Source organism: Carassius auratus, chromosome 13, assembly GCF_003368295.1.
Source record: "Carassius auratus strain Wakin chromosome 13, ASM336829v1, whole genome shotgun sequence".
NCBI classification, from domain to species: domain Eukaryota; kingdom Metazoa; phylum Chordata; class Actinopteri; order Cypriniformes; family Cyprinidae; genus Carassius; species Carassius auratus.
Genome location: NC_039255.1, coordinates 17,305,914 through 17,331,978, shown reverse-complemented (window position 1 = coordinate 17,331,978; position 26,065 = coordinate 17,305,914). Strand labels below are relative to the sequence as shown.

The 26,065-nt window shown below is 37.6% G+C and overlaps 1 protein-coding gene across 2 annotated transcripts in view; it reads left to right on the top strand.

The window, feature by feature from the left end:
- The window catches only part of LOC113112894 (attractin-like), a 50,017-nt gene that overhangs the window by 21,454 nt on the left and 2,498 nt on the right, over nt 1–26,065 (top strand). Inside the window, exons 13-27 of one of the 2 annotated variants that reach the window (XM_026278809.1) lie at nt 31–152; nt 277–415; nt 947–1,128; nt 1,266–1,485; nt 2,635–2,820; nt 3,069–3,317; nt 4,155–4,292; nt 4,391–4,484; nt 4,680–4,732; nt 4,923–5,017; nt 6,112–6,190; nt 6,296–6,453; nt 12,115–12,176; nt 13,105–13,183; nt 22,974–23,081. In XM_026278809.1, the coding sequence (XP_026134594.1) occupies nt 31–152; nt 277–415; nt 947–1,128; nt 1,266–1,485; nt 2,635–2,820; nt 3,069–3,317; nt 4,155–4,292; nt 4,391–4,484; nt 4,680–4,732; nt 4,923–5,017; nt 6,112–6,190; nt 6,296–6,453; nt 12,115–12,176; nt 13,105–13,183; nt 22,974–23,081 (1,964 nt within the window). Of the gene's footprint in view, nt 1–30; nt 153–276; nt 416–946; nt 1,129–1,265; nt 1,486–2,634; nt 2,821–3,068; nt 3,318–4,154; nt 4,293–4,390; nt 4,485–4,679; nt 4,733–4,922; nt 5,018–6,111; nt 6,191–6,295; nt 6,454–6,814; nt 7,234–12,114; nt 12,177–13,104; nt 13,184–22,973; nt 23,082–26,065 lie in introns of those variants that run through there. The other variant, XM_026278810.1, reaches the window with a different exon arrangement.

The following is a 26,065-nucleotide window of genomic DNA, read 5'->3' as shown; positions in this document are numbered from 1 at the left end:
TATGCAGTAATTTATGTGTGCGCTTTCCAGATGCAGATGGTGAAAAGTGTGACCAATATTCAGACTGCTACAGCTGCACAGCAAACACGAACAGCTGCCAGTGGTGCGCTACGGTCTGTGTGTCTGGTCATAGTAACTGCACCAGTTCCCCGGTAAGACTCGACATTTAACACACCATGACTTAAAGAAAAGTGTGTGGAAGAACACATTTCAGTTTATGAATTTGCGATACTGGGACTTTGTTCTTATGTGTCCAATCTGTCTGCCGTTCTGCAGGGTGGGATAATGGAGTATGAGGCGTGTCCAAAGGATAACCCATCCTTTGTGTGCAGCAAGAAGACCAGCTGTAAAAGTTGTGCCACCGATCAGAACTGCCAATGGGAGACGAGAAATCAAGAGTGCACCACCCTCCCAGGTAATGAGGACTTTTGACCTTCAAATCTTACAGGAAGTTCAAGAGCAAGGTCATATGTAAATAATGTGTTAGTGATAGTCCATTGCAAAAACAATTGCAGGATAACACATTTTTTTAAATGAAAGTATAAAATATATAATATTATTGGGATAATATCACTATTAATGTTGTGTTATTAATTGTTTTGTTTATTTATAAGTTATTTTTGTTAAAGGCCATCATAAATAATAGTAATATCAATTTTATTATTTAATATTCATTCTATTTTATCATATTATATTATTTATAATCTGTTACAAAAGCAATAGCAAAACATGATTTAAATGATGAATTAAATGTATTGTTGGGACAGCATGGTGTAGTAATATTATTAATTATTTCAAATCGTCTGTCCATCAATAATAATAATAATAATAATAATATCACTATTATTATTATTTTGTTATTTCAAAGGCCTTAGTTCATCATTAAAACTCAATGTCACAACTGCCATGTTTGTTATATGTTAATCTGGATCCGCTTGTGTTTTAGGGAATATCTGTGGGGAGAGTTGGCACCTGGTGGGGAACTCGTGTCTGAAGCTGATCACAGCCAAGGACTCGTATGACAACGCTAAACTGGCGTGCCGCAGTCACCAGGCGGTGCTGGCATCCCTCACCACGCAGAAGAAAGTCCAGTTCGTCCTCAAAGAGATGCATAACAGATCATTGCAAGTGAGACTGCGTCTTTTTTCCTTATGACATGTGGTGATTTCACGACTTTATCACCTGGGGGGGTGTGAGGCACTAGTTTTTGTAAAACTCTTCACACATTAAACTGAATTGAATGTGACTTGTTTTGTGTGCTTCAGTCTAAAGCAGTGATCACTCCGTGGGTGGGTCTGAGGAAGATCAATGTCTCTTACTGGTGCTGGGAGGACATGTCCCCCTTCACCAACTCAACGCTGCAGTGGCTGCCGGGCGAGCCCAGCGACGCTGGTTTTTGTGGGTACCTGGCTGAGCCCACTTTTAACGGACTGAAGGCGGCGACCTGCGTCAACTCTGTGAATGGGAGTCTGTGTGAACGACCAAGTAGGAAAGATGCACATGAACACACACACATACACACAGAGCATTAACTAGTGCTCACTTGTCTTATTTCAAAAATATTATATTACGGTATATTATATAAATTCCTGTTTTTTTTATATATATATATATATATATATATATATATATAGTACAGACCAAAAGTTTGGAAACATTACTATTTTTTATGTTTTTGAAAGAAGATTCTTCTGCTCATCAAGCCTGCATTTATTTGATCAAAAATACAGAAAAAAACTGTAATATTGTGAAATATTATTAGAACTTAAAATAATAGTTTTCTATTTGAATATACTTTAAAAAAAAATATTTATTCCTGTGATGCAAAGCTGAATTTCCAGCATCATTACTCCAGCCTTCAGTGTCACATGTAGCATCCAGTCGATCACATGATCACATTTAGAAATCATTCTAATATTCTGATTTGATTATAATTATGAATGTTGGAAACAGTTCTGCTGTCTAATATATTTGATGAATAAAAGGTTAAAAAGAACTGCATTTATTAATTTTTTTCCCGAATAATATATATTCTAATAATATATTTTCTTTACTATCACATTTTATCAATTTAACACATCCTTGCTGAATAAAAGTATTGATTTTATTTTTTATAAAAGAAAGAAAAAAAATTTCTGACCCCAAATTACTGACCAGTAGTGAATATTGTTATTACAAAATATTTATTTTTTAAAAACATAGCTTCTTTTTTTTATTATTATTATTCATCAAAGTATCCTAAAAAAGTATCACATGTTCAGAAAAAAATATTAAGCAGCAGAACTGTTGATAATGAATCAACATATTAGAATGATTTCTAAAGGATCATGTGATAATGATCCTAAAAATTCAGCTTTGCATCACAGAAATAAATAATTTAAAGTATAATAAATGTAAAAACAATTATTTTAAATTGTAATAATATATCACTATATATATATATATATATGTATGTATGTGTGTATGTATATATGTATGTATGTTATCAGTCCTTTTAACCTGTTATAACCCCCGTTTTTTTATTTTTATTAAGGCAGTTGAACCATATTTTCTATTGCTTATCAAATTATGAAAATCTTTAAAGGACTCCACTCTTGTGGCTTTTTTTTCTCTCTGCCTCTCTCATTCCTGCAGCGAACCACAGTGTGAAGCAGTGCCGGACGCCCTGTGCCCTGCGCTCTTCCTGTAGTGAGTGCACCAGCGGGAGCTCCGAGTGCATGTGGTGCAGTAACATGAGGCAGTGCGTGGACTCCAATGCTTATGTGGCGTCCTTCCCCTACGGCCAGTGCATGGAGTGGTACACCATGAACAGCTGCCCACGTACGTCTGACTCTCGGTTAACAGATTCATGCCTGGCAGCCTGTGTCTTGTTTTCTCTTTGTAAATCGAAGATTGAACATTTGCATCTCTTCTGTGTATTGACTTGTAGCAGACAAAGCAGCCTTTACAACTGACATAAAATCAATTGAGATGAATATACTAATAATAACTTCACTGTCAAGGGTTCACTTTGAGGTGGTTGCTCTGCATGATCCATTTGATAAACGGGGGTGTTTTTTGTATTGTAGCGGAGAATTGTTCTGGCTACAAGACCTGTGGTCACTGTTTGGACCAGCCTGGCTGTGGGTGGTGCACTGATCCCAGCAATACAGGACGGGGCCAGTGTATTGAGGGCTCTTACCGCGGTCCGATTCAAACACTGTTCCACGCCCCTTCCTCTTCAGGCCCCTCCCTCATTCCCGCACCTCAGCCAATGCTGAACGTGAGCTTGTGCCCAATTGAGGGCAGCTACAACTGGTCCTTTATCCAGTGCCCAGGTAAGACTCAAGTGACTTCTGAAAGTTGTTCTATACTGGTTGAGTTTATGATGAGTATGAATGAATATTGTGACGCTTAATTGAATTGGATAACAAAATGTCTCTTGATGCTTATATACTTAAACGTGTTTAAAATTAAGCAACATTGTGAATATTGCAGTGCTTTTTTTTTTGGTGTTTTCAACATTGGTAATACTAAAAAAATTGCAGCATTTTAGAATCATTTCTAAAGTGGAGTTATACCATCCCAGGAATATAATACATTTTTAAATATATTAAATAGAAATAAGCTATTTCAAAATTGGAATGATGTTTCACAATATGAATGTTTTTGCTGTATTTTTGATTAAATAAATGCAGCCTTCTTTCATAAACATAAAAATAAATCTTATAGACCCTCACAAATGATATTATATGTCTTCTACTAAAATTTTTAAGATGATATGAATTAAAATGATTAAATATAATTGGATTAAAAAAAACAAAAAAAACAACAACAACTGGAAAACATGCCTTGATCATTCAATTCTTAAATAATAATATTTAAATATTGTGACTATTGTGAGTGTTGAAATAACCTTTTAAATACATTTTAGAGAAAACTGTATTATTACAATGTACAGTGAGTATAGAAAACATTTTTTTTTAAACCCAATTAGGTGTAAAACACACTGTGTCCATCTTCATTTCAGTCTGCAAAGCAACAATATGTGAATATTTTAAACTGAGTGATTATTTTCTATACCCACTGTATACAGAAGCAGTAAATAACTGAAAAAGCTGCTTTTATCTCAGCTTGACTTCAGATAATGCTGATCATGTTCCTCTCTCCCGCAGCGTGCCAGTGTAACGGACACAGCTCTTGTGTCAATGCGAGCGTGTGTGAGAGATGCGAGGACCTCACCACGGGCAAACAGTGCGAGAGCTGCATCTCCGGTTACTATGGCGATCCCACCAACGGGGGCAGCTGTCAGCGTAAGTCGAAACACAAGCCCAGGCCAAAATACAGTTGGCTTTTGTTGCCAGTTTGATAGAGTCCTAACTGTGTGTGTATGTGTGTTGGTCATTTGCAGCTTGTAAGTGCAACGGCCATGCCAGCATGTGTAACTCCAACAATGGCAAATGCTTCTGTACCACCAAGGGCATCAAAGGAGACCGCTGCCATTTGTAAGTGCACGCACACACACACACACACACACACTCTTTCTGCCTCAGTAACAGGAGGTTTTCTCCACTCTGCCATTAGAAGTCATTTGGCAAATGTACGACGCATAGCTTACCGTTGTCTTGTCTATATCAAACTCTGTTCTTTCTAATTCTGCTCGTTCTCACTGTCTGCTTCTGTTTGATTCGGTCCCTCAGGTGTGAGGTAGAGAACCGTTACCAGGGCAACCCTCTGAAGGGGACGTGTTATTGTGAGTGTGTCAGTGCAGCTGATGGCTGTTCACATCCTGGCTATTGGAGTCATTGAGTCATTTTCAGAACTACTCAATTTGTCCTTATCGGACTAAATCAGATAGAAACCACAAATAGAGTGTAATACTTTCAATATGATCTTCTATCCTTTTCCTTACACACAACTGTATCTTTATCTGTGACGCACAGACACTCTGCTGATAGATTACCAGTTTACCTTCAGTTTGTCTCAGGAGGACGACCGCTACTACACTGCCATCAACTTTGTGGCAACTCCAGATGAGGTACGGTATGCTGGAAAGACTTTACTGTTCAGAAAGTACTGTTTTTTTATTTTCTCTTGTACAGTCATGGTCAACTAGGTGTCAGTAAATCAAGGCTGACATCTACCTTCATTTGCAAACACAACAAACAGTGAACTAATTTGATTGACGTGCATTTGGACATCTGATGTTAATGTCATCAATCAAGTATTTTTTCCATACGTTTATTCAGCACTTCACTGTTGAACAGAGGATACAATACAGCATCAAGGGGGTTCACCAAGGGTGCATTATTAAGTTAAAATTGAGCAGAAACGCAATAGATCAGAACTGTATATATGTTTATGTATATGTGTGATTCTGGACCACAAAACCAGTCTTAAGTCGCTGGGGTATCTCTGTAGCAATAGCCAACAATACATTGTATGGGTCAAAAACATTTATCAATGTTTCCACAAAAATATTAACAAAAATTTGAAGACTGGAGTAAGTGCTGATGAAAATTCAGCTTTGCCATCACAGGAATAAATTATATAAATGTTTAAAATAGAAAATATATTAAAAAAAGAAAAGTTATTTTAAATTACATTGTAATACTATTTTACAGTTTTACTTTTCCAATGTGTTTTTGGTATAATAAATGTAGCCTTGGTCAACATAAGAGACTTTTATAAACAATTGAATAAAAAAATTAGACTCCAAACATTTGAATGATAGTGTAGTTATATTTTTTAGGAAATTTACCATCAAAATATTTGTAAACATTACATACGCAAGCAGGGATGTCTCTTTTTTTATATATATATATTTAATATGACTTTAAATTTAATGACTTATGACTTTTATTTGATTTAAAAAAAAAACAATTCTTGAGGTGACACTCAAACAGAAGACATAGATATGCATCAATTTGTGGATCATGCTGTAAATCATACTGCTGATATGCAATGGTATAAACGGTACAGCAGTATGTCTTCATAGCTTGTAAAAAAAAATTTAGGGCTACATTTTAGAGGGTGTATATTTTTCTTTAATTCTTTCATATTTTGTCTTGTTTTATCTGAATGTTGTTGTGTTTTTTTTTTGTTTTTTTGTTTTTTGTATTTCTCTTTCAGCAAAATCGAGACCTGGACATGTTTATTAATGCCTCAAAAAACTTTAACCTCAACATCACATGGGCTACCAGCTTTGCAGGTATGGATCCCAGAAATCTTGTGTTACACATATATAGTAAGCACGTCATAAATGTTAAACTCACTCTTCCTTCCTGTAACCCTGCATTTCTTCCTTTCTGAGCAGCTGGGACTCAAGCTGGGGAGGAAATCCCTATAGTCTCCCGCAGCAACATAAAGGAGTTCAAAGACAGTTTCTCCAACGAGAAGTTCGATTTCCGTAGCAATGCCAACATTACCTTCTACGTGTATGTCAGCAACTTCACCTGGCCAGTCAAAATCCAGGTGAGAGGAGTCTGCATATTATTGAGTCTACACGGCTGTGTGTGTCTGTACAGTCTGTATATTCACACAGGCCATGTCCTTTTATTATTCATCATATGTCTTTATGGAATTACATTTAGTTCAATAATAATGAACGTAACTTTATAAAACTGTAACGTAACGTAACTTTTTCAGAAACTATCAAACATATGCCATTACAAAAGAAGAAAAAAAGAAAAAAAAAAAAGAAAATGAACTCAGTCGCACAAATTTAACAGGGTCTTCAAATATGCTTCATTCTTTGTTAATGTTTTTGAAAGATTCGTTTTCGCTGATCGTGGATTCTGAATGCATTGCCATAGATTTCGCTTTTGCTTCACAGTTTTCCGTTTGGAGTGTTGACACAAACCTCTCATGGGGGCGGGGTTAACAGTGATCTACTCTGATTGGATAGTGAGCTTTTGATGGACAGGTGCTCTCTGACCGGGAAGTACAGATGTCACTCAGTGGTGCGCATATTGAAAGCTCTCACAGTGATTTAATAAGGTCTCTACCAGACAAAGTGAAAGAAATTTATATTAAGCTCATACACAAGTTCTACCCTGTAAAGAAGTGTATACAAAGATTTATATCTGACATTGATCTTACAAGCTCTTTTTGTTCGAGTTCTGTAGAAACTGTACACTTATTTTGGTCATGTCACTACACTTAGAAACTTTGGGATGACATTGGTGTGTTTGTCAAGTATACGATTTTGCCAGGCTTCTCAGTACATATGAAAAACATTATATTTGGGTATTATAACTCTGACCCCACAAACGAAAATATCAGTTTTGTTATTAATTATTTTTTTTTCCTAAACAAATTTCACATTCACAAATGCAAATTCTCCAACTGAAAACCTGTCTTCTCTGTTTTCCTAAAAGAAATGGAAAACTATTTGAATGTAATCTCAGTATCTACTAATAAGAAAGCTATAAGGACTGTTAGAATTTGCTAGAATTTTTACACAAAGTTCTATTTTATTCTTTATTGTTTTTTTTTTGTTTGTTTTTTGTGGTTGATATTATGTGATGTATGTTTACACTTTTGTATGTTTTTTTTTTCTCTGCATTAATAAAAAAGAAAAAGAAATAAACCTCTCGCGATAATTTGTATGCAATACGTCAGGCCTTGTATTACTAAATATGTAAATAATATTTGACCTTCGATCGTCTCAGTAAAGATGAGCTTTCAGGTAACACAAGCTTAATTCAAGCTGCCTTGAAGGACAAGAGCTCATCTTTACAGAATGAGACGATCGAAGGTCAAATATTATTTACATATTTAGTAATACAAATCAATGCGAGAGCTTTCCAATATGCGTGCCACTCAGCCATATAGATAGTTGCAACAACGGAAGTTCGAAATGTTTGGTTGTCACATGATTCGTGTCGACTTCAAATAGTTCCAGGAAGTGCGTTAGCAGCCATTCAAACTGATAAGAGTAGAGTGGCAGAACTGCGATTTCTGGTAACAAGGAGTCAATAAATGCGTTTATTTTATATATTTATACAACACACCAACATGTGTATGTAGCATGAGTATGTAGTTACAGCGATGTTGTTTTTAAAATATCAAATCAGGTAATTTTTTAGAATTAGTGTTCAATTACCATTATTTTAAAAACAACTTATTTCAGGCTAACGTTAAAGTGTATAAACACGGGTTGCTGTTGCCTTTTTAAGTTACATATTGTTCTTTTTTTCACTGATCTCATATTAACTAATGTCATATTGATGACTTTCAGGTAGTAAGTACAGAGACAGGCTGGTGACGGGTGATTTTCAGCTCGCGCAGCACTATGGGTCAATTAACTGTTAGAAGCAGTAATTAGCATGTTAAAGAAATGTAAAATGAAGCTTACTGTTTATAATTCTTACAAGTAAATATAGTAATATAATTATGTATTATAGATAACATATCTATTCTATCTAGTATAATTCTTACAATACTTATTCATGTACACAATATATTCAAGTTTAAAACAACTGAAGCATACTCATATATAAGCATGCTCACAAAATCAAATTAAATAGTAGGCTGAGACCAGATGCTATTTCCACAATCTTTGTACATCATCCTGTGGTCAAAAAGAGGAGGGCCCCTGCTCCACGATGCACCCCTAGACCTGTAAACATACAGCAAATGGCTGCTGATTACAGCTATGTTATTTCAGGTGATACATATATAATAAGTACAAACTCGTACTAGCTGAAGTAATATTTGTCATTTTGAAGTGATGTGATATTTTCAATATTTAAAGATTTAAAAAAAAATTAGCAATACCATGTATTCTGCCTCTATCAATTACAAAGGTTGAGGAAAAAAAAGAATGTGGACACTCAGAGAAGGGAAAGTGACAGTGAAGAAATAGAGGACATGGCTAGAGAGGAGAGACAGGGACAGGTGACACTACTCAGTCAGTCAGCAGCAAGTCAGCATTCCAGTGAACCATCAGCCCGTTACCTGGGTCTATTAAAAAAATTAAAGAGACAAGAATAACTATTTATAAAAAAAAATGCAAAGGCAGCACTAACAAAAATAAAGAATGAAAATGCAGCTCTCAAAAAAAAAAAGGTCCCCTCTGCACTCCTGCATCATCACTGATGCTCCATCACAAAACAGTCCAGTGGCACCACTAATCCTCCACCCACCAGCACCCACAGAATGTTACAGTATGTCACTTTTAACAGGTTTAAGTATATAATACAGTTTTATTATATAATATAGACAGGTTATATAATAAAGACAGGTAATAGTCTAAATGACTAAAACCACAATGACTAAAAACACTCCACCCATGTTTTTGCAAACTCAATTCACTCTACCCCTCCCCCACGAGAGGTTTGATCTCTGTGGCAATGCATTCAGAATCCACGATCGGCGAAAACGAATCTTTGAAAAATATTTACAAAAATGAAGCATATTTGAAGAGCCTGTTACATTTGTGCAACTTTCTTATTATTATTATTTTTTTTCATTGTGTTTTTCTTCTTTTTGTAATGGCATATTTTTGATAGTTTCTGAAAAAGTTCAGTTCAGTTTTATAAAGTTTCGTTCAGTTTTATTGAACTAAATGTAATTCCTTATGTCTTTGGCCTTTTCTGTCTGGTCTGGAAATGATCTGGCAGAGCCCCCCCCCCCCCCCTCTTCTTCTCCTCCCCTCCTCTTTTCCTTTCCCCCTCCTCTCTTCCTTCACTTTGGAAAGTGATCTAACTTATCCTCCTGTGCTAGCACGCGGAAACTCAGAGTTTGGGTTTGATTTTCCGTCCACTATTCTAGAGCACGTTCTCTCCTCCACTCATGGAGAAGGGGTGAATTTCACACAGGTAACGCCTTACTGTCCCTCTCGTCTGCCTTTTGCTTCTCTAACTGACCTTTGGATGCCACGTTTCATCTAACGGAGGTTGTATGTGCAGAGCGTGAATGGGTCGCGGCGTGGTAACTCTGGAGGACAGAGGGGCTGTTGTCAGGCATTTAGAGGAGAACGACGAGAGGGTCTGGGCTGGAGAAAAACACAGCGCTCGAAACCTGCTCTGTAAAGATGGCAGGCTGAGACTGAGAGTGTCAGAAGGAATGTTAAGTTGAAACACATGGCTCTTCGAGAGAGAGAGACTGAGAGAAGAGCCTGAGAGGAATAAGAGAGATCAGAAAGTTCACAGTTCCAGCCTTCTGTTTCTGCCTCTTGTTTTCTTTTTGCCTGTGGTCAAAGAGTCTGCAGCCTCTGTAGTTTCTGGCCAATGGAATGAAAGCATGTTCGCATGTGAATTTAAACAGGAGTATAGTACAGTAGGAGCGTTCATGTGATGAGTTTCTCTGTGCATGAATGTCACTGGACTCATTCCTTCTTGTATTATTCAGAGACGAGTCATAAATTCATAGGTTGACTTGATGAGGAGTGTAAACACCAGGGCTGTGTCACGCTATCCAAACATTGCTCTCTTTGTTTGAGTAGTGCGACACGTCAACTTCTGCCTCAGCCAATGGCACGAGTTTGGGGTGGGACTGCCTGTTTGTGCAAACAATGGCAGATGGGGGCAGAAAAGGGTATGAGACCCCAAACGTCAGAATCCAAATTTGGAATATATTGCATTTCACAGTGGTTAAGAAATAACACACTCCTCCGTTCATCTTGAAAGAGTTATTAGTCAAATGTTTGATTCTGCAGGCTCATGTTCTGTCAGTGTTGATTGCGGTACACTTGTAACTTCCTCCACAGATCACACAAAATAAAACCTACATTATTTACACTATTTAGCTTACCTTGGCAGGTGGAGTAGAATGTGCACTCTTGTTTAGTTTGGGTACGCACATCATTATCCCTTAAATCATGACTAACGAGCTATATATAGTGTTTACGTCACACACACACCGCGTGAATGCCGTGTGAGACACAGGTTGTTATGTGTGAATGACAGTGATAAGTTGGATTGCTATTGTTTCATGTTGAAGGTGTGTGGGTATCAGTGCTGTGAGTCAGGCCCCGTTTGTCTTTGAGACTGTGCGTCTGAACATGAGGAGGCTGTGGCGTCTGAGCGAGGCCGTATCAGCGCACAGCATCTGTTCAATGAGAGCTCCGTGTGAATTCACCCTCCATGCTGTGGACGTCTGGCATGCTCTCTTTTACCCTGTTCTCTCCCTCGCTGAAAATCCTGTGCTTATTTTGGAAATGCCTGGAGGAATGGAGAGGGAAGAGTGAGCTTGTTTGAAAGCAGGTAAAAAGATGGAGAGAAAATGACGGTGTTTTCAAGTGGAAACTTCTCCGGTGTCCCCTAGACTCTGCCTTCCTTGTGGTGGACGGCTTTAATACTGCGTCCCTAAACAGAGCGACAGGAATGATATAAAGCCATTGAACTGCTCACTGCTTCAGTGGAATGAAATGAAAGGGTCATTGTAAACCCTGCGTTCACATAATTGTGGGCTTGTTTCATGTTTCACACGCTGGGTTACTAAATACTAAATAACCAGTTAATTGGATTACTTTAAAAGTAAGATTTCAATAATTATAGAAATATATATTTCAATTTTATGAGCTTTAAAGAATTTTTTAATTTATTTAACCACCTGAATTACTTTGAACTTCTGAAGCCATAGATAAACAGTAATAATAATAATAATAATTATAATGCATGATAATAATAATAAATAAAACTTTTGTGTGTGTGTGTATGTATATTTTTAACACTGTTAATGCTAACTGTTAATAATGCTATATAATACAAATTTTTCAGAGTAAAAATTAGGTCTTTATACATTAAATTATACATGCATTATACCAATTATACATACTGTCTTTTAAATTTTAGGATGGGCTTCCTCACACAAGGATGATCGTATTTGGGGGTCTGTGGCATCTAAAAGATTGAAAACCTCTGCTCTATACCTGTTGTACTGCAGTAGGGCTTTGGCATATAATATCAATCATGACCTGTTGTGCAACAGGAACAATCAACTTTTCTGTTGATCATGTGTGAGAAGAGAGAGAGAGAGATGTATAGCAGCAGGGGGCAGTATTGGTACAGTCAGAAATGAAACATTTGCACTCCTGTCCTATTTAGACAGAAGAAAAAATGCATGTACACAAAAGCATGAAAATGAATGTTTTTCTCTCTATTTAACACCCATCTCTCTTCTCCTCAGATCGCTTTCTCTCAACACAGTAACTTCATGGATTTGGTTCAGTTCTTCGTCACGTTCTTCAGGTAAGGCACTTTGCTTGGGTTATAAGCAAGCATATGAATTTCTCAAGTCTTTGATCTTTGAACTTCTGAAGCCACAGATATTCTCACATACCCATTAGAATCTAAATGGTTTTTTTTTTTAATTAATGGACCCCACTGGGTTGGAGTGTGTTCGGGGTGTGATTATGGCTCTAAGCTCTAATTCACCTCTGGAGGACCTGCTGTAATATGTTATCGATTCAGGAAGCAGGTGGCGTAGACCATATATAGCAAATTCAGCCCATGTTTCTGTCACATACACACATTCTCACACATTCTGCCATGTTACCGCTGTTACATTACTTACTGGTTCCCAAACTGCAAAAGTGTGATTAAAATACGATAATCTCTCAGATGTGGTCATGCATCATGTATGAAGAGACATATGATTCATACACTGCATGTACACACACGTAACATACCAACTGCGGCTGTGGTCGGCCATGGTTCCTCATCATTAGTTATGTCAGCTCAGCCATGATAAATTGCACCAACTCTTCATGGCCTTGGTGGTGTGTGTGTGTGTGGGTGAACTATTCCCAGACCCCAGAGCCAATGTATTTCAGCTCTGCACACACCTGAGTCTAGAAGGTATAAACATGAACATACACATTTATGATTTCCTCGCATACAGCCCAGTTCTTCTATACATGAGAGGCGTATTCATGAGCTTTGACCCCGTTACCATGAGGATACCAACGCTCTGATCTTTAGCACACCTGCGGCTATGAAACTACCTCTAATTCATAAAACATGAACAGCCCCGCGTGGGCTTCAGATTTGATCTTGGCATGGCTCGTTGGAATGTGGTCAATTCTTGGTTTCCGTTGTTTTCAAGAACATCCAAAAACATACTGATTGTCCTCTTTTGTTCCATATCCCTTTTTGTCTTGTGTGTGTGTGTGTGTAGCTGTTTCCTGTCCTTGCTTCTGGTAGCGGCAGTCGTATGGAAGATAAAACAGAGCTGCTGGGCGTCACGGCGCAGAGAGGTCAGTGCCGTAGCATTTCCCTTGTTACCTGTGGAATTTCATTGACTTCCCTTGCCTCTTGCTGCTCTACACAGCTCAGAACCATCCCATTAATGTGACATCAGCATCTAGTCAGGCTGGATAGATCCATCCATTAGGCTGTTTTTGGACCTTTCCACTTTTTTTAATCATTATTTGTTTTTTAATGGCTGCTTTACTTAGATGCATGTTGAAAAGCCACTAAAAGTAAATTATCCAAATATCATCAACTAATATTTAAGCATTGAAATTTTTTTAGGTAGAATTTGAGCTTATTGATGCATTTCATTGAATCTGCTTTTCTATTTCACCATTCCTTCTGGTCAGAGGCTTTCCATATACTTAGGTAGTACTACAGTACATACAGTTACTTTTCTACTAAGTTTAATGGTGCAATGCAAACATTTTTTACAGTAAGTTAGTGCACCTTTACATCTCAACTACAGTACTGCATCCTGCCCCTGTTGAGTAGCGATCCATAAACTCAGAATGGGCAAATATTGGCCAATTATTTGGTCCTTCTATTAGCAGTTTTACACAATTCTGAAAATGAAAGCTACTCTAGTGGTTTTGAAATAGACTAATATAAACCAATGTTTTTTAAACACTTCAAATTCCAGTTTAGTCAATTAGTAAAACTTAATGTGCTGTTAATGTACTTTTAAAAACAATTTGTTTGTCACCAGCTAATTAACTGATTTATTACATTGTGGTCAGATTTGTTAAAAAGAAGAAAAAGTGCTGGAATAAGAGCCTTGGTTTTACAGCCCCCGCAGAGACGGAAGAGGTTTGGTTTTGAAGGGTTTCAAGAGGCCAATTTAAACCATGCAGAGGTGTTTATAAGGGCTAATGTGAGTGTCCTTTAAAGGACCCTCTTCACCATCTGGCTTAGTGAAGTGCTCTCATCCAATAAAAAGTGCTAATACTTTTTCCTCTATTTCACACAACAATCATACACGTGTTTATATGCGTACATGCACATCACTCCCTATCCCAGTCTTGAACGTTAAAGTTTTGCAATCTTCTAACCTTTTAACTTCAAGCATGTATTTTACTTGTGATTTCCATGGTAACCAGACATAGAGGGCTAATGTAGGGCTAGCGTAACCCAGCAAACAGACCACTCAATCCTACACTTGCACCTGATGATATATTTTTATGGCTCTGATCCAATTCTTCAAGGACTGTTCTTAACAAGTGCCTTATTAGCCTGGGGTGGCATAATGGTTATGGAGCTTGAACATGTATATTTTATTTGTACAATGTGTAATTTATATTTGATTCGTTTATTTTATTTATCATTATTGTATTTTTATTTATTTATTTTGTATAAGCTGCGTAGTCTGAAATAGGCCACTTTCATACTATGTAACCTACAGTGAACAGAGTTTTCCCTGAACAAACTCCTCTTCTGCTGCTTATTAATAAGATAGTTGTTAAATTTAGGTTTAGGGTCAGATTAAGGAATCAAAAATACGATCATGCAGAATGAGGCATATGTGCTTTACAAGTACCAATAAAAAGCCAATATAATATGCATGCTAATAAGCAACTACCAGTAGTGAGAATTGGTCGTTTAAATAAAGTGTTACCAAATATTTATTTAGGCAATTAAAGAATATAGAATTTCAAGATCTACCCATTTGTAATAGCACGATTTCTATTATTGTTGCTTACCTATTTTTAGTTTCCTTTTAGGTAGTTAGTTTATACTGTATGTACTTTGTAGTCAGTATTTCTTTACATAAGATTTTAAATTGTATTAAATATGATTGTGAATGATATGTGTGTGCCCTGTTTTTAAACACCACCGGCCCATTTAAAGATTTGAAAAAAACCATCAGAGGGTCCCTAGAAGTCGAAACTATAATTGCAAATCAGAAGTGACCTTTTCTCAAAGCACTCTGGGTGTGTGTGTGTGTGTGTGTGTGTGTGTGTGTGCAAGTTATTACACAGAATTCCTCTGGAGTTTCCAGGTAAATCTTTCAGTGATAAATATCACAAGCCTCGCAGGCAGAGACCGTATCATGACCCAAAAATCAAAGTTGTGGGTTATCAGGTTTTCAGGGACTATCCTCTGGAATTGTTAGATATGCAAATGAGGGCCACTCAGCCGAGATGAGCTGATGCTAACAGACTGCTGATTAATTTCTTTAATCTTGCGAATGTGCGTCATTCAATGTCGTTCTTTTTCTATTTTTTCCACATTTTAAAATAAGACCTTGTGCTCCTGCAGGTTTAGTCCTGACTCCTGGATATGTTTCACATTTACGATTGCTTTGGATTATATTTTAGATTTGTGTTTGTGCTTATGGAGCGTTTTTAAAATCTTCTTTCGTTATTGGTTAATGCTCATTTATGACCCAATTAAATGAACTTTCTTCCTAACACTGAACACATTATTTTCCTCACACACAAAGGGAACTAGATTTCAGATTTGTGATGAGCATGATCTTCTCTTCAGTCATTTTCGCTGGTCCTCACACACACTTACACTACCTCTCGCACCTTTATAGATGAGGCTGTGATTTAAACTGACAGAGAGAGTGGCTTGTGAATTAGTCGTAGTGGGAATAGCTGTCGATATTCTCTGTCCGTGTGTGTGTGTGCTATAATAAGGTGGCCTGATAGCTGGTGTCTTCTGTTTGTGTGTGTCCGTTTTACACTGACAACAAATTCTTGTTACCAACTGTCCAAGGTTTTTTTATAACTATGTATAGTTCTGTTAGTCATCTTTGTTGTTAATATGTTTATATCATGACAAATCAATTATTTGATCTTATTATCTGACTTTATAGCAGTCTTATTATGAAAACCCAGTGTAACAAATCTTTCCTTGCTACAAAATTGACTCCTTGGAGTAGAAACCAGAAACATTAACATTTGACGGCATGTGAGCATGTCAACAAGGCATAGGAAATAGGTTAGATATTATTATTATTATTATTATTATTATTATTATTGCTAAAAATCAGAAGAACACATGCAAAGAGTAAAAGCTTATGCTGTTCCTGTCTTCGTGTAGCACTTCCTGTGCTGCATATCGTTGCATAAGAGTATCAGAAAAACAAGCAGCTGATATTTATTTTTAGCAAAGGTCATCATTTCAGTGTGATCTTAAAATTTCTGTGCAAATTGTTTTGTGAACGTGTCACAATGAAACGCACCCTTTTCAAACAGTCTGTTATTGAAGGATGCTTCAGTGGAAAAGTATGTTGTATTCAAAATGAGAGAGAGAGAGAAACAGAAAACTAAAATGTGTTATGTACTAAATTTTAGTGCAAAAAAAAACTCTACCACCATAAAAGTGGACCATGTAATGAAATCAGTATAATTCAGGTAGTTTTTCTTGATTAACTCGAACTGTTTCTCATAAGAGAGCTCTGGGTGAAGAGAGAGATTTGGTGATCAACCCCTCCTGCTTGTCCTGGAGACAAATGTCATTCATGGATGGCATGTGATGGTTAATGGTCCTCTCTGTGGTCATAATGATAATCTGCAGCTGGTCTTTCTAGTGACAGATGCAGCCAAAATGAGAGAATAATTGATGTTGGCACAATTCATTTTCATCTGTATTATTTTGAAGTACATTTCAGAATTAATTCTGTCAACATCAATTATTCTTTCATTGTACTTTTGATCAGAATTCTTTTAGAATGATTCTTTGTATGTGGGTTTTTGGACAGCTTTTTGAAGGAGCTCAAATCCTTGACCATCTGTAGCAGGTCAAGATTGATGGATTTTAACTGAGGTTAATAACGTCTTTGAGATTTTGGCAGAATGCCTTCTTTTTTCAGCAGAGGAACAGTACACGGACAAAAAAAAAAAAACTCCTGAAATCCTGGGACAGTTGGTAAATGTAATGTTGCACTGTTGCAGGAGAGACCAGGTTGGGTCCAGCTGGTTCTTCTGATGTCTTATTTCTGAAAAAGCCTTGTTGACTTTGTGTTCTTTGATGCTGAAGAAGTCATCCTGACCCTCACGATGGAAAGGTTTGAGCAGGGACTACAGTTCCGGCATAAAAACAGCTTGTTTGGCAGCAGGGGGTCTCTGGCGCTTGGAGAAATGTCTTTATCTTTTTCATAATGAATGGCAGGGCCTCGCAAACACTGCACTTTCTTCGTTGTTTGTGCTGTCCTGTACAAAGCCTCATCTCCCTTCCCAAGACCTCTGTTCTCTGCAAAGCAATGTCCTTTGGGTGTTGTCTGTAGTTTTATTTATCTGTGGTTCGGGTTGGGATGCACTTTCCTCACCAGCACAAGATTGAGCTATTATTGCAGTCAGTTCTGTGGAGTTGAAACCCTTCTCAGACTGTTCACCTCTGTGCTAGTGTTTTATTTGTCTTGACACATTTCACGCTTCGCCTGTGTGAGATGATTAAGAGAAGAATAACATGATCAGAGCTCCTCTGGGGCAAACTACCCAATCAGTCGTACTGTATTTTGTTCCATCTCTTCTTGAGAACATGAGCGAAGTGAATATGACTAACTGTCTATAATTAGGGTGTATGTGACTCAGGGTTTTATGATTAAATGTCCCGTGATTACGGCAGACCACACTAGAAGTGATAACCTGCTAATTCACAAAGGGGAATTTCTTTTTTCTTTCTTTCTTTTTTTTTCTTTTTTTGTCTCTTAATTTTTGATTTGTTTTCAATTTTACTTGAAAACTGCAGTTTCTATTTATAACTATGCAGTATCCACTTTTTATATTATTTTAATATTTATTTTTAATAAATATTAACATCTTATTTTGTTAATATAAAAAATTGTCAGTTTAAGTTTTTTTATTATTTTTTGCTTTTCACTAAAAACAGCAGCATGTATTGTTCTATATGTCTATGATTACATACAGAACTGTATCATGCACAAAATAATTTGAAGGACCATTTATGGTTCAGCATCATGAACTGGATCTGCTCCGATCTCATGTTAGATGGTCTGCACTCTGGATTTGAAATATACATTTTTTGCAGTATGCTCCTGATAATGCATAAACTTAAATCCATGTGCACTATAAACAGCAAAATGTGTGGTCACATTTATATATATATTTTTTCTTACTCTCATTTCAGTAAGAATCCACACACTTGGGAATTTCATGAGGGCTGAAGATTTCCCAATTTTCTTCCATCAGAAAGTGCAATGATATTGTTATTTAATTGACTGAAGATACAGATTCTGTGGTGCACATTAATAGTTTCAATGACATTTTATTTTTTTATTTACAAGCTCTGATTCTTGCTTACCGTTTTCAGTGCTGTTTTTCGTCTTGAAAATAGTTTTAGTTGGCGATAATAACCTTGCAGAGGAGGAGCTGGAGCGATTAGGATAGAGATTGGTATTAAACAAAAGAGCAAAAGAAGGCCTCCATCCATTCTTTGCCACATTTTCACTCAGTCAGCACTGTCGGTCTCCACCTCTCTCTCAATCTCCCTCTCTCTTATTCCTTCACAGTCTCTCTCCTTTCTCTCGTCACTCTGTATTCCTTCAGAGGATTGAGAGTAAACGCTTGCATCAGCCTCCCCCTTCTGTGTGATGAAGGGATGCGGGTGTAGAGGAGCGCACCCAGGCCTGTACGTGTTTGTGTTTGGACCGTTAGCCAAGTTCATCAGGCTCTTAGTTCCTCACAATTGGAGTTCAGATTCCCTCTGCAGTAATAGTCTTGATTTTTCACCCACATGCAGGCTTAAACAGTTGTGTAGTTGAGTAAAAAATAGATATTTGTGTTTTAGACACGCACAACAGAGAAACACACACTCTCCCACCCACTGATGACTCGACACTAAAAACACTGATTTCAGCATGCAGTCCGAGTGAACTAATCTTAACAATCTGTTGCAGTCGAGATACCTAGAAATAATTGGATGCCTAGAAATGGAGCTGCTCTGCCATCAGAATATTTCCCTGTAATGGATCCCGTTTTTACTGATCCCTGTGCCATCTTGAAGGCAACTGGTTATTACAGCAGAGCATTTCAGAAAATACCAGCGGGACTCATTGGCACAAGCGTTCCTTATCTACTCATGGCCATCAAGAACCAGCTGCAGCTTCCGACTGATTTAAGATGACAAGCAACATGGGCAAGCCTGCCTCCTTCAGTGCGCTGGCCCACATCCGCTGCACAGAAATGCCATGGTTAACGAGAACGTTCTAGTCAATACGGTTCATGCAAGGCTTTCCCATATTCCCTTATCTTATCGCTCCAATATCCCTCAGAGCACGAATTGGTTTTGCTTTGATGCAACAAATAAGCATGGGTTTATCTTGCCAGACTTTATAGAACTGTTGACTTGTTTAAAAGAAAAAAAAAAAGAACCCCCCCCCCCCTTCCTCAGTAGCACAAATTGAGGCAGACAGTGATTGTGAGGTCATTTTGGTCAATTTTTCCACCTTTGTCTCGATTTTGAACGTTCCTACATACATTCATCTTTCTAGACTATATCTTAAATCTACAGTGGGTTTGCATTTGAAAATACATTTTTGAACCAAGTCAAACCATGTGACCAATGTAGTGCCACTTTGTTAGCAGTTTGAGCTGTAACATTTGAATTTTTTTAGGTACTTCTTTGACCTGTGAAACGAACCCGTTTTTCCCTGAATACTTTTTGCCTTTGGTTTTCTTGTTCAATTTTTGTAAAGGAAAATGCTCACATATTCTGTCATTGTCATTGTGATTTAGCATTCAGGGGAGATCTCCGTTTTGGAGGCAAGATCTGTTTTTAAATTGTCATTTAAGACAGCCTAAATGTGAATTGCTAGTGGATGTATTCAGCTGTCAGAGCCATGCATACAAATATCAGGCTTCACATGACCACCAAAAGCCTGGAGTGTCAAATAATTTTAAAATGGTGATTTCCAGGGCTGGAAAAGTCAAAGAAATTCATAGAAGTCATCTGAAGGTCATGGAAATCTTGAGTGATTATATATTTGTCTGTCTCTGAAATATTTCATTGACTGGGTGTTGCTCTTTGCGGTAGTGTAATCTCTATAAAATGATTTTAAAAATCCTTATCCAGTAATTAGTCTTGGAGATTCATCGGTCAAAAGGTACAAAAACCCTCAAAAGGGTACAGACAGATCACAGATTGGTGGATGGCTTTTCTGTACAAAATGAGAACCGGTCCAATTTCTAGATGTGAACCTCCGAAGCCTATGTAGAAGCTTTGCTACTTATATTCATTTTGAAAATGTGTTGAATTGCAAGTGCAGTATTTTAGATCAAAACTGCCCCAAAAAGTATTTTATAAATTATTGAAAAACTAAATTCTGATGCGTGTGCCTGAATGGTTTAGCATGTGAGTTGTGGCTAAAGACACATGTCCCTTTGCATTCTCTCTTTCTTTCTGTCTGCTGCAAGGCAGTGATTTTAATTCCACTAATATGTAGTCTCGGGGGCTTGTGGGAATAATTAGGCAGTTGGATTACGGCTCATTTGGGGGATTATATTCCTGCATTAATCTCTCACAGTGGCCCAGGTTTATCTCTGGCTGGTTGGGTAGCTCCCTCTCGTTATCTGCCATGCTCTTCCCACTTGTGGCTCTTGGATTTTCCCATCCTGTTGCTGAGACAATTAGCTGTATCACAGATACAACACCATTATTTTCCAGGCAGTCTCACAAGCCAGTGAAAGGTTCTGCTTTGTTTTTTCTTTTCTCTTGACAACCAACCATCGATCTATGGCTTTGTTCACAGTGCTTCCAATTCCAATCTGTTTGGGGTTACTGTCCCCACTGTCATTTTACAAGTGTTTAAAGATCCGTGTGATCAAACAGTGTGATGACCATCCGTTAAATCTACACGGGTTGCCATATTAATGACTTAAGCATCTGCATGATGCCAAAAGACATGAGAAGAGCTGCCATTTCATCAGAGTGTAGAAAACCTCTTGATATTTCACCACAGTGATATTTCACTCATGAAGCACATCGAACATCATAAGTGTTTGAGTTTTTCAAACCGCATATGGATGTGATTTATATTACGGCTGCAGCTAATGATTATTTTGATAATTATTTAATCTGTCATTTATGCCTTTTATCAGATTTTAAAAAGTCAGATTTTATTTTCAGTTCTGGTATTTTATATATATATTTATATATTTATATTTATTTTTATATGTATATTTGTGAGGGTGTTATTACAGCCTGCCTAATGTGCATACTGAAGAACATAGGCTATGCTATACAAATTGGACAAAAAAGGGTCAAATGTAAACATTACATTTTTACATACATATATACAAATGGATTTGAGTCCGATGAACCAAAAATAAGATTTTTAACGCCTGCATGTTAAATTATTGATGTGTAGAAAATTTTTTGGACAATTCAAGGCTCCACTGCTGAAAAAACAGTTGGTCTTACCTGATCTCGATGGTTTTCCAGTGGGTGACCAGCTGACAATAGGCCAGAATCTCTCTAATACCCCCAATCCAGACAAGCCGGGAGAGGCGCAGTGGGGACTGATATCAGAGTGTCCTTGTGTTTCAGCACACAGGCTGTTCTCAGATCAGTATTCAGCATGGCTACACCTGACCATCTGATTCAGCACTGCTTCTCTGCTGAAGGTTGATTGAAAGATCTCTCTTTTCTCCCCCTTCCACATCCATCTTCACCCCTCTGCTCTGTCTCTTTGGATATGCCTTATATTCCTGACGGTAGTTTAAAGCACACATCAGTAAATCTGCACTTTGATGTGCTGCAATGGGACCATGTTGGTATGTGTGTGTGACAGTTGCCATGTTCCCTGGAGCGCTTGCTCGCTGTCTCGGACTATATATGATTTTCTGTTGTGTATTGGGATGAGCATACAAACATGGATGGACATATACAGTACACAACAAACACAGACACAGATTAAATGACTTGTGGTTCCCGCAGAGAGGGATGGCAGTCAGACAGTGGGGATTTCTAATCGAGTGATTTGCTGTGAAGAAGCTTGTTGTGCTCTTATCGCTCTAACTGTCTTTTTCTGTCTGCCTCTCTCTCTCTCTCGCTCACACTCACACACACACACACACACACGTATATACATATACATATACACACACACACATACACACACACACATATATATATATATATATATATATATATATATATATATATATATATATATATATATATATATATATATATATATATATATACACACATCAGTTTGGTCTGCCATGCATCCCTCGATAATTTCCATTCACTGAAAAGAAGAAAAAGAAAACAAAAATATAACTGGTTTCTGTTTCCTATGTTTCTTACATGAACCCTAGTATTTGTACATTTATTTATTTTTCTCCCCATAATGTTGACAGACATATCTGAAAATAAAAACAGCTCTTGAAATTTGAATATCGACATTTATCAAATGTTCCATACCTGCATGTAACCTTTTAGATTTTTTTTCCCTCCTTTATTAGAAAATTTGTGCCAATTTATGTGTTTGTGTCCTTCTTTTCCTAAGATATAAGCAAAGAGTGGCATCATTTCTGCTTAACTGGTGTGTGATCTGTTCTCTGTGTGCTTCCTCTCAGTTTCTGACAGCTGTGCAGATATACAGTTCCTCTCGTTTGACTTCCTCTTAGATGGTCCTTTTATGTGTTTGTGTTCTCATAAGCTCGTTTCAGTCTGGTCTTCTCTCTTTTACAGCCTGCATCTCTTTCAAGCTAGGCTGTTTCAACCTTACTATTAATCCCGGCTTTAACAGCACGCAGAGCCGTGTGCATGATTGTGTGTGAATGTAACACTGTTGGATGAAACTCCTCTTCTCTTTCTCAGCAACTCCTGCGGGAAATGCAGCAGATGGCCAGCCGACCATTCGCCACCATCAACGTCGCCTTGGAGACGGATGAGGAGCCGCCAGACCTGATTGGTGGAAATGTGAAGGTTAGCGTGACCTTTCGTGTGGTGACATCAGAGCGGCATTAAGAGAGCGTGCAGTTACTGCATATGTTAATGTTGAGTCACTAACTCTGTTCCAAATCCTAGTGAGCTGCATCTCTGTCTGCGACTGCCTTCTAAAACAGTCAGCAACCCAATAAAAATTCATCCGAACCTCTGCAATAGGCAGCAACTCTCTTAGGACGGGACACTCATGTTCTCCTAATGTGACGCACACAAGAAACTTGATTCTTATTATTTGTTTCTCATTAGAACATGTTGCTAAGCTAATGATTTAATGCTCAAATAAGCACCAAAAATAAATGAACCGTGCAGAATAGCAAATAACCAGTTTTTGATTAAATGGATAGCGATACATTTACCAATACATACTTCCCACTTTGGTTAGGATTCACAAACTCTTGATTTGATATTCCAGTTATAATTATCCAGTTTGCTTTGCTTTAAAATTCTGTCTCTGCTAACGTTGTAAATTATACAGGGAAGTGTTTCAGAAGCTGCAACGCTCTGTGCACCCTTTGGCATTAGAACCGCCATTGGCTGGTACATTTCTTAGCATACGCACTAGACTCGGTAGAAATATATGAATGATATGGAATCTGATTTTCTTCATAAAATGACAGCTTTTTGTAAAGACACATGCATATGTATTGCCACCTGTGCCCACCCACTACTTTCTGCTTAGTTTTAAAGATTTAATAATTCTGAACTAACGCAGTCATTTTGACAAGAAAGGAATATCATTTACATGTAGTGCATCAACTCTACATGGTATGCAAGACTCAATTGTTTGTCCTTTTCAATGTGTGAGAGAAACAGTGAGTGTGGCACCTACACACTAGAGTTTATGGTGCGTCAAATACCCTGCACATCCACTGATTTCAATGGGAATAATGCATTTGCTTCGCTATAACGTGACTAACGATTTTTTTAGTCATCTCACATGAAATTGTCACACATGCAAGCAGTGTAGATGATTCCACTGCTTCTACTTTTCCCGGTGTTAACAATGAATTCTGAGTATTTGTAGACAGATGTTTCACTCTGCATATTCCAAAACCCTGGGTTTACTGGGGCTACACTGGTTGCTTTGTAAATTTGTTTTCAGTCTGTGATACATAGTTCTTTTATTGCATTACATTAAGTATGGATTTCAAACTCACATTCACAACTCAAGTCAAATTTAATTTTCTTTTTCCGCAATGCTGAAGATTCTGCAGAAGCAGCTCTGTGGGGGGGATACTATGCTGAAAAATTGGTGCAGAACGCACTAATAATTTTCTGAAAATAGGAATTGAGTAAAAGATCGATCATGGTGTTTTAAGAATTGATATCTAGATAGTTGAAATAAAGACTGTGATTAATTGGAAAATCTATGTTTTACCCAACCCTATAAATGAAACAAGTCTATTGATTTTAAAGTGGTAAATAAAATATGTTTCCCTCAAATCACAGAGTTCTCCAAAATGAATTCTACAATTGCTTTATCTGTGGAGGATACATGTGATACAGTACTACCTGATAACTTGGCTGAAATGAGGTATATAATAATGCAGTGCCGTCTTGTCAGGCAGCTCACTCGGTTTTAGAACAGAACTTCTATGTATCAAGTCTCAGACTAACCCTCTTTGTTTCTGACATTCTGTGGTGCTCAGCAACTTTAAACCATCACTCTTCCAGCGTCTAGTTTTGACAGAGCTTTGTTGAATTCGGTTTCCTTCAGCTTCAAGGCCTGTTGACCCCACTATGAGATTTGCAACCGATAACTACACTACATAGTATTGTGGCTATATTTGATTTCAGCAATTGTTGGTTTGTAATCATTTTGTTTTGCTCGTTGTCCCAACACTCTAATGACAGCCCTAAAGTGACGATCCAATTTAGATGTACCTCTTTCCTACAGTATGTTCTTAAAAGTAATTACATTCCAGCCATTCTTGATAGCAAAAAGCTATGAATCCAGTTATTTCTCTCAAACCTCATAGAAGGACCCCAGAGGGTGTGAAGGTAAAGTAAACAGAGTGATTCACACAGGAGGCTCAGTGGACATCAGAGCATTCAGTGGCCGTCGACATATTCAGTATAGGTCTGCTTTCTCACTCGCTCACTCACACACTCCCAGTCATTCGTTTTCTTTAATTATAAGAGTTAATTAAACAGAACCTGTCTTCTGCTTGCTCAGTCTGGTTGCCTCAGATAATCACCTGAGCCGAAACGTAATGGATACATATATATAAATATATAAATGCATACATAGAGCAGTACGCCCCTCCATACTAATGCCGATGCTCTCAAAGGCTGTAATTGAATTTAACTAGGAGTTTCTTCTTTTTGTGTGCTGGAGGCATAGGTGTGTATGGAGGGAAAGATAAATGCCCCCCCCCCCCCCACTCTGAAGTGACAGTGGGGAAAGTGTGAGGAGGATAGAGATAGAGAGGATTTGATGGGGTGAATTGGCCTCGGTAGGATAAGACGTGGTTTAAAGAGAAGAATATATGAAGAGAAGGAGGGATGAATATGCAAGCGCGCTGTACAGTGGGGGAATGTGTGAATTAGGGGCTGGAGAGCTGCAGTAAGCACGCAAACACTCAGCCATTGTACAGTCTTTTTTGATGCTTATGCACTAATACCACACATACACACACAGCACACATTGAGGAAAAATAGCAAGTGTGTGTAAAAAAGAGTTTATGTAAGTCTTGGGACTGAGGGCAAAATCAGAGTGTGAAATGGGTCAAAGCTGGAATATGATTTGTGCGCGTGTTCAAAAACAGAAGGTCATGTGCTTTCAGCCCTGCTCCACACATGCATTAAAAATACTTACCAAAAAATCCAATGGTTTTTGTGCGCGTAGCATGGGATTCTTTGAAGTGCAGCATCTTGGAATACAGCTGTCCTTCCAGTGCGCTGGTATAATATACTATCAAAGTAATAAGTTAAAGGTTAATTGAAAAAAAAAAAAATACCTA